The sequence below is a fragment of the Taudactylus pleione genome, unplaced genomic scaffold, assembly GCF_031769625.1.
Source record: "Taudactylus pleione unplaced genomic scaffold, aTauple2 ptg000064l, whole genome shotgun sequence".
Classification (NCBI taxonomy): Eukaryota; Metazoa; Chordata; class Amphibia; order Anura; family Myobatrachidae; genus Taudactylus; species Taudactylus pleione.
The window spans coordinates 332,798-342,500 of NW_028284466.1; the positions used below are offsets into that span (position 1 = coordinate 332,798).

The 9,703-nt window shown below is 44.3% G+C and overlaps 1 protein-coding gene across 1 annotated transcript in view; it reads right to left on the minus strand.

Moving 5' to 3' along the window:
- Nucleotides 1–3,746: 3,746 nt before the first annotated feature.
- The window catches only part of FRMD7 (FERM domain containing 7), a 71,410-nt gene continuing 65,453 nt past the window's right edge, over nucleotides 3,747–9,703 (minus strand). The window contains exon 12 of the mRNA XM_088465808.1: nucleotides 3,747–7,093. Within this exon, the coding sequence (XP_088321934.1) occupies nucleotides 5,984–7,093 (1,110 nt within the window). The 3' untranslated portion in view covers nucleotides 3,747–5,983. The remainder of the gene's footprint in view (nucleotides 7,094–9,703) is intronic.

Sequence of the window (9,703 nt, forward strand, 5' to 3'; positions counted from 1 at the left end):
CTTCAGCAGGCCAAGTATGGGGTACCCATAGTGATCCCCTATGTCTGGACATCTTTAGGGGGGTGCCAGGATGATTTCCTGAAAATTCCCGGGATTTTTCAATACTTTTCCGCCAGCTCCCGTTTTTGCTGATTCCTAAATGAATGCGGGGATAAGTGGGGCACGCGCCCGATACTTTATCCCTGCTGGAACCTCTGATGATGGTGAAAAGTCTGAACTCGCCATCAGATTGAATATGGCCCATAGTCATGAAAGATCAGGTATGGAGGTTAGCATGTGAGAACGTCCAACTCTGTCACTCCAGGATGTAGACACAGCCAAGAGAAACTTTGGAGTATTAAGTGGCTCAAAAGGTGATTGTTCTAATGCCCTCAATGATATATTAATGTCTAAAGGAATACTGCTGGTTTGAATGTTGCTCGCAAATATGCCAAACCCTGCAAATAAAAAGTCTGCACATCTGGTATAAGTGCTGCCATATTTTGAAAGGAAACATAATGAAGAACTCCCATTATCTAAACAATCCTATAAAACAAAAAAAGGAGAAACAAGCATGATAATTGGAAAGTAGTTGTTTTTGTGTTAAAAGAATATAGTTTACAAGTCATTTAGACCACCTTGTAGTTCTTCCGCAAAAATGGTTTTCTGGCCCTGCACATGGTCCCAACCATACTGCCACAAAACCCATTTTGCTTAAGTCCAGGAGGAGCTCTGGAAAGTGATAAACTACCAGCCACTCAACTCCTGTCATGTTTCAGGCTGTGTTTGAGAAAATAAATAAATAATGACAGGAGCTGAGTGGTAGATTTACATGCTCCAATTTATTACTTTCCAGAGCTTAGTACACCTGCCCCTGTGACTTCAATGTGACACAATGGCAGTCGTGTTCATCTTCTCTGAGGAAGATGCAGCAATTAACTTATGGGTATCAATCAACATGCTTTTTCCCCATATGCCTTTATATTTTGCTACTAGAGTAAGTGACATTCCATGGGACCATCATGGTAGCAACAAGGAACACCTGTGAATCCTTGGTCTTGAGCAGAAGTGCTCCACCTTGTGGTTAAACCAGGATGACACTACATTGAGATCTTGTTTCCATCTTTACAATCTGCTGGAAGATGTTGGGATGTAGAGACTTCTCGCAAAAGTGCAGGACATGCCTGATGATGAAATCTGCCTCCTGCTTTTATTACTAGATAATATTTTGGAGGCTGGCATTAGTCTTTAGAATTCTCCATGCGATATGCCAGAGGGACGGCCCTAGTTGAGGTTATTTCTGAGCCACCAGCGGAGCTATCAAAATGGGGGGTGGGAATCCTATTGCTGTACTGTTTGCTGTGACTGTATCAGAAGTGTTCTCCTGATTACACATTCTTGATAACTAGGGCAGAAAAATAATTTATTATTTTACGCCAATTAAATTTATTAAGACATTTGGCAAAGTTTGATAACTAGGCCCCTAGAACAATATGGGGAACAAAGTTATGTAGAGTTTACAGTTTAAACTATTGTCATAATTTCCCTGTTAGTGGCTGACAGGTAAATGCATGTAAAACAATTCTGGTGACGTACTATGAATAAAAATTCAATTATTGGTGGAAATTAAGATGAACAACTTTTTTAAGTTGATTTGGTTCCTGTACATTATAAAATATCTTATGAATATATATGCTTCAAGATTGCAATGTGTACTCATATTTCTTGGTCTTTAATCTAAGACCCAAATGCCACTTTCATCCCACTGCCTCTGTCCTGACAATCTTATAAATTTGTCTTTGAAGTTCTTTATTAAAAAAAAAAAACACCTCTTAACTGGTCTTGATCGTTGTATACAATATTAGTTTTGGTTTTATGCCTCTTTGTTTCACACTGTGCAAAAAAACATGCTAGGTCCATGGTGTTTCTGTATCACTGCAGTGGCAAACGCAGGATTCTTAAAGTGGGATTTCCAAATGCATGATTTTACGAGTGTGGCCAGTCCATGAAGAGCACATAATCAGTACTTATCCAGCATTAATATGAATCCTACAAAGTGTTTTGAGCTTTTGAGTGTAATAATGGCACCATGTACAGGACCAGCAATCACAGTAAATCATTCAATGCGGCAGTAGGGCCATCATGTCTGAGCTGAATGTTTTTGTTTCAGATGTGGGCACCATTCCAGAGCATGGGAGCAAGTTCGGGAGTCTGGGGGGATCAGCAGTAGAACCTAGCACTGCCCTGGACATACAGTCAGGTCCATAAATATTGGGACATTGACAGAATTTTCAGATTTTGGCCTCTATTCACCATCACAATGGCTTTGAAATGAAACAAACAAGATGTGAACTGCAGACTTTCAGATTTAATTTGAGGGTAATTACATCAAAATCAGGTAAACGGTGTAGGAATTACAAGGGTTTCTATATGTGCCTCCCACTTTTTAAGGGACCAAAAGTAATGGGACAAACTAAACAATCCTAAATCTAACTTTCACTTTTTAATACTTTGTTGCAAATCCTTTGCAGGCAATTACAGCCTGCCAGGCCCCTACTGCAAATGTCTTCAGTTCCTGCTTGTTCATGGGGCATTTTCCCTTCAGTTTTGTCTTCATCAAGTGAAATGCATGCTCAATCGGATTCAGGTCAGGGGATCGACTTGGCCATTGCATAACATTCCACTTTTTAGCCTTAAAAAACTCTTTGGTTGCTTTTGCAGTATGCTTCGGGTCATTGTCCATCTGCACTGTGAAGCGCCGTCCAATGAGTTCTGAAGCATTTGACTGAATATGAGCATATAATATTGCCCGAAACACTTCAGAATTCATTCTGCTGCTTTTGTCAGCAGTCACATCATCAATAAATACAAGGGAACCAGTTCCATTGGCAGCCATACATGCCCACGCCATGACACTTCCACCACCATGCTTCACTGATGATGTGGTATGTTTTGGATAATGAGCAGTTCCTTTCCTTCTCCATACTCTTCTCTTCCCATCACTCTGGTACAAGTTGATCTTGGTCTCATCTGTCCATAGGATGTTGTTCCAGAACTGAAATGGCTTTTTTTAGATGATGTTTGGCAAACTCTAATCTGGTCTTCCTGTTTTTGTGGCTCACCAATGGTTTGCATCTTGTGGTGAACCCTCTATATTCACTCTTGTGAACTCTTCTCTTGATTGTTGACTTTGACACATATACATCTACCTCCTGGAGAGTGTTCTTGATTTGGCCAACTGTCGTGAAGGGTTTTTTCTTCACCAGAGAAATAATTATTTTGTCATCCACCACAGTTGTTTTCCATGGTCTTCCGGGTCTTTTGGTGTTGCTGAGCTCTCCGGTGCGTTCTTTCTTTTTAAGAATGTTCCAAACAGTTGATTTGGCCACACCTAATGTTTTTGCTATCTCTCTGATGGGTTTGTTTTGATTTTTCAGCCTAATGTTGGCTTGCTTCACTGATAGTGACAGCTCTTTGGATCTCGTATTGAGAGTCGACAGCAACTGATTTCAAATGCAAATGTCACACCTAGAATCAACTCCAGACCTTTTACCTGCTTAATTGATAAGGAAATAACGAGGGAATAGCCCACACCTGTCCATGAAATAGCTTTTGAGATGATAGTCCCATTACTTTTGGCCCCTTAAAAAGTGGGAGGCACATATTGAAACTGTTGTAATTCCTACACCGTTCACCTGATCTGGATGTAATTACCCTCAAATTAAATCTGAAAGTCTGCAGTTAAAGCACATCTTGTTTGTTTCATTTCAAAACCATTGTGGTGGTGAATAGAGGCCAAAATCTGAAAATTCTGTCAATGTCCCAATATTTATGGACCTGACTGTATATACATTGGACAGTATATTATTATATGGTATTAATAACCCTATTGATGATCTATAGCAGTGCACCCCTAACAGTGCATGTTTTCTAGATCTCCTAGTTGATGCACGTGTATTTATTACTGGCTGACACATGGTAAAAGATCCACAGGTGGTGCTAATTATTTCATTTCTGAAACTGAGAAGAACATGCAGCACTAGTAACATTCTATTATATTGCTATTTCTATTGTGGTCATGGTGTGGGCTGGGGAAGGGGGGTTTCTAGGTAACCGGAAACCCCCCCCCCTTGCGTTTGCTTTTGCACTGGATTTTCCAGGTTACTCTTCATTATACAGATTCTGGGTTTATTGCTTCATCTGAAGTGATGACCTATTTACCAGGTCATAGTTATCTTCATGGGGATGCGTTACTGGGGATTTGGAGCAAATACACAATCTGTGGAGAACTCTCCTAAAGCTGAGCACACACTTAATGATGTGTGTAACCAGCGATGCGACGGACGGCCACACCGCTGACTGCCCGACATATCGGGCAGCCTGTACACATTACACGATCTGGTGCCCAACATGTCGGCACCAGCCGGATGGGATTGTCAGCTGGTTTGCCAGATTGAGCTACACGTATGACCGATTTGACGACCAAACAGGAGCGTGCTTGGTCGTTATTAGTGTGTACACACTGGCTGATGTGTCGGCCCGATCCGCTGGATGCGCAGAAGGACGAGGGCTGCAGGGGGTGATGGGAGGGATCCGATTGGATCCCTCAGGGGAGGTGTCCCAATAAGTCCAGAGGTTCCCAAACGTGGTCCTCAAGGCACCCCAACAGTTCATCCATGGTTGCTCAACAGGTGGTTAAAGCAAATTGACTGAGGTACTAATTAAGTCACCTGTGCACAATTATGGATATCTCTAAAACTTGAACTGTTGGGGAGCTTTGAGGACTGCGTCTTGGAACCTCTGCTATACTCTTCTAATGGGTTACCCACCGGGATGAAGATGCATTCCGGTGGGGTTTTACTGCATTTTAACATCCCGTCCCCAGTGAGAATTAGCTGCCTTTTAGCAGGCCCACTCTATTTAGAATCTACGTAATTTTATACAAAATTACACCCTTTGGAAAATTCACCTATAAATCATTTATATGTTAGCCTTATCAGCTTTTCTAGCACTGGTTTCAGTTTTTTTGTATGCTCCTGCTTTGATTGAATTGCATTGAATTTGTATGTGCACATCATTGTTATAATTAATGCTAATTATTAGTTTTATTAATGAACTGTTGGTACTGAGCCTTTGCGCTGTGATCTTTCTACATATACAATTATATGGCTGTCCTTACTGTATGCAGCATGCACTTGCTGGTCCTCATTCTGCATCGTAAGTATTGTAATGTAATTCAATACTATGGAACAATCTAAATAGACAGACCTATGTGTATGCGCTGTATGTAAATATGTATCTTATGCTACAAAGAATGCTGTACATCAGGGGTCTTTAACCTTGGCCCTCCAGCTGCTGTGAACTACACATCCCAGAAAGCACTGCCACCTTTTTGATATAACAGCATGCTAAAACTAAGGCAGTGCATGCTGGGATGTGTAGTTCCACAGCAGCTGGGGGGCCAAGGTTGAAGGCCCCTGCTCTACATGTAACTCTTAATGGGCCCATGTGTTTCTTCAAATGCCTCTCTCCCCACCCAGGCTCACTTGTCAGAGGTGTTTTCAGACTGCAGAGACTCTAAAGTGTGCTGGGTGAACCACCTAGGCCAAGGGTGTTCAACATTCTGCCATCCAGCTGCTGTGGAACTACACATCCCAGGATGACCTGACACAGTTTTGCTATTAGGGCATGCTAAAATTATGGTCAGGGAATGCTGGGATGTGTAGTTCCACAGCAGCTGGAGGGCAGAATGTTGAATACCCCTGACCGATGCACACCATTGTAAAACCAGGTTGTGGTACACTTCGTAAAAGACTTCCCTAGAAGTTGAAAGCCCATTTCCATACCACAATTCACTATTTACAGTTTGTGCAGCTGTAGTCGGTAGAATAAGCTCTAATAAAACAATGTCTCAAGGCTGCCATATCATGCCCACCACGTCCATGGAACCTGTCCAATTCCCTATGCAGATGTTCTGAGCTATGAACACAAGTATATATCTCAGCTAAGTGTGGTAATGTCTCTTCTCTTGTTTGGAGTTTCTGGCTTCCCATGCATGCACATTGAAAGGAACCTCCTCCTCATCTAGCTGGAGACTACCCGATGACAGCCTAACTCTTGCCATTGGATGTCTTATGTTTTTCCCAAATACAGCATAATAATATGGATTTATGATTTCAGATTCAGAGTCACTGGAATCCGTCCCACTGTATACATATCTTTCTGTGACTTGTGGGCCTTTCTTTGATAGGGGAAGAGATTGTGGTGGTGATGGAGGAGGAGGTAGCGGTGGAGGCGGAAGCGGTAATGGAAGAAGTCGATATGGTTGAGGCTGCTTTGAGACACTAGATGTTCTGCTTATTTTAGGGTGTTGACCTAAAGGTCTGAATTCTGAACCTTGTGGCAACCATGCAGACTTCATGTCTGAATGACTCAAAGACCTCTTGGGATAAGGTTCTTGACTGTCTTCTACCCTCATTATTTGAGTATCTGTTTGGGGTACCTTGCAGGTACTACTCTGGCAGCTAGTCCTGGGATATACTGGTTGCTGGAACTCCTTTGCCCTTCTGGCACTTTCATTTTGGTTCACTGATTTCCCTTCAAATAGCTTAGATTGACTGGTAAGTCGCATTATTTCCTCCACTATGGCTGAAGTTTGTGCTGGAATTGGAAATTGGCCATCTGTGTAGCAGTATACGGTGGACGGAGCTCTGTTCACCACGTGTCTTGCTGAAGATGACCCCAGGCCTGTATAAGTGTAAGTCCTTGGTGATGAAGGCTCAAACTCCCTCATGCTGCCTTCTGAAGAGCTCTTGAGGTTTCCATCAAAATGGTTATTTCCCTCATAGCATGACAAAGGTCTCCTGTGCGTGTGCCGTTGAGACCCTTCACCTGCTAGATAATTGTACCCATAGCCAGGAAATGAAGAACTGCTTGTGGATTGTTGCAGAGCCACTGGCTCCATCTCTTCTGGTTTAGATCGCTCCAATTCTGTTGTAAAAATTACTTCAATGCTGGAGTTCCTTCGGTTGCTGTCTACAGATGGATCCCAACCCACACTGTTGACACTTCTAGAGCACGGTCTACTGGTGTATACCAGCCGTAAGTCATTGGGCTAATGGACAAAACAAAAACAATTAGATTCAATACAACCTCTGAGTGGATTTTTTCATTTTTATTATTTGTTTCTTGTGGGTATACAAAAGTGTGTTTTTTTGTTGTTGTTTTTTTTAAGTAGAAGTATAGTGTTGTCTTTAAACATCAAAATCAGTGTGAAGTTAAAGTTTATAAACTAAGTGTAATGCAGGTTAGCACTCTAAACAGGACCGTGACTAATCTTAATGATTATCCCCTGCAGGTGTGTAATATCTCACTTCATTTCTGAATGGTAAATAGGAGCCTTCCTACACCACATGGAGATTATACTCGTATATCGATAAACCACAAGTTATCTCTGTGTTGGGCAGAGGAGGGGGCCGGTGTGCACAGGGGCGGATCTAGACTATTCTTTTATGGTGGGCGATTAATGATTATATATGACTCCTCTTTCCTGTATTGGCACCTCCCCTTTGTTCCCAATGCCTCCCCTTTACAAGTTTTATTTGTGGCCACATTATTACAATGTATATATTTACAGTATGTATTCACTATGTGTGAATACACAGTTTTAGCACCAGCAGCCATCTCTCTGCTCCCCCCCTCCCCCAGCCATCTCCCTGCAACCCCCTTCCTGTCCTAGAGCAGAAGCCATCCTCCCCTTTGTGCAGGGGCAGAAGCAGCCATTTCACTGCTCCCCACTCCCCCAGCCATCTCCCTGCGTCCCCCTTCCCCATGCCCCTGTAGTAGTGCCAATATGGTAATGCCCCCGTAGTAGTCCTCATATGGTAATGCTGCATTAGTAATGCCCCTGTAGTACTACTGACACACACTCAAAAAAAAAAAAAAGAATACTTACATTAAACCCCGCTCCTGCGTCCGCCCGGCTGTTCCTCAGTCCTCAGAACTATGGGAGAGACGTCATGACATCTCTCCCATAGTGCCCGTGGCGAGAGCCGGAAGCACAGGCTGAACACAGACTGCTCAGCTCAGTGCACGATGCGGACCGTGTGGTAGCCGGAGTTCTCCCCTGAACTCCAGCTTCCGGCTACCGCACAGTCCGCATCGTGCACTGAGCTGAACAGTCTGTGTTCAGCCTGTGCTGTGATCGGAGCCTCTGTAATGTGCTCTCCACGCATTACACAGGCTCCGATCACCGCACAGGCTGAACACAGACTGCTCAGCTCAGTGCATGATGACGACTGTACTAGGGGGGGGGGGCGTTTGCTCCAATCGCCCGCCACCCCCCCTGGATCCGCCACTGCATGTGCATTCCCCTTGCGGGGCCCCCTCCTCTCTCCCTGGTGGCTGGCCGCGTCACTGCAGCAGCAAACTCTGGGCACTAGTCTGTGCCCTTAGTCTATTGCGCATGCGCAGGTCACCTGAAAAATGGTGTGGCCACCACTTCACTGTGATTTCCCTAGTGTGCATGCGCAAAACACCGGAAAAATGGTCCTGGCAGCCATTGTTCAAGTTTTTTGTCCCGTGCTACAGCCCGACGCAGGACTTCGGAGGGGTAAGTATTAAAACATATGGGTGCAGGGGATGTAGTTGTGAGACCGGCAGCCGTGATACCGCCGGTCTCAATACCGACAGGAAAATCCCGACAAGGGACTTAAGATAGGCGTTGAAATACCGACACCTATCTTAATCCCGATGGAATAGCAACCATCAGGATACCGCTGTCTGTATTCTGACAGAAGGCATCCAGACAGCCGGCATTACATAACCATTCCGGATGCAGGGTGTGCCCATGTGCACTGCACACCCTGCACCCATTATAAATACGTCCCTGGTGTAGGGATCAGTTGGGCAAGTGTTGCTTAAACATGCAAAAGTTGCTTTCTGCAGAGTGCAGACACATGTATAAAGCGGGATGTAGTCAGCTTCCAGAATGTCAGAATCCTGACACTTTGTGGAGGTAAGTATTAGGGTCAGGGGGAGACTTAGGCAGGGTACACACTTAAACGACCGGCAATTGTGCCGATGTTCAAGGCGATTTGCCTTCACCCTGGACATCGCATGATTGCCGGTACACACTTGAAAGGTTTAATGAAAGACTGAACAATCACTGCTCCGTCCTTCATTAACTTGTACAGGCTCACATGCGATATGGTATGATTGACTGTGCAGCACAGCCAATCGCACGATATCACATGCGACCGCGGGTGCGCGCAAATTGGGCATACACACTGCACGATATGCCCGATTTGTACTTCCGATTTGGCTTAATAGGCCAAATTGGGCCGATATACAGGTGTGTCTGCACCCTTAAGGCCCCCACACATCAGAACGATATCGTTCCAACCAGCCAACTAGTTGGATGGTTGGAATGATAATCGTCTAGTGTGTGGGAGCAAACTATTGTCAGCCATTTGCTCCCACACGCTGAAAAACGCCAAAAAACGGTTGTTCCAACCAGTTGGGGAAAATAAAACATGTTTGATTTTCCCCAACTATCGTTCTAGTGTAGGGGGAAACTTCCCCCAACTGAACGATAAGTAGGTGGGCACTGGCCGCTAGTGTCCGCCTACTTTTTTACACACCGGGACAGCAGGGAATCACAGTGTCCTCTGACACCAGGTGCACCCTGCAGGGACTCCGCACACTACAGGGACTCCAGCTCTCC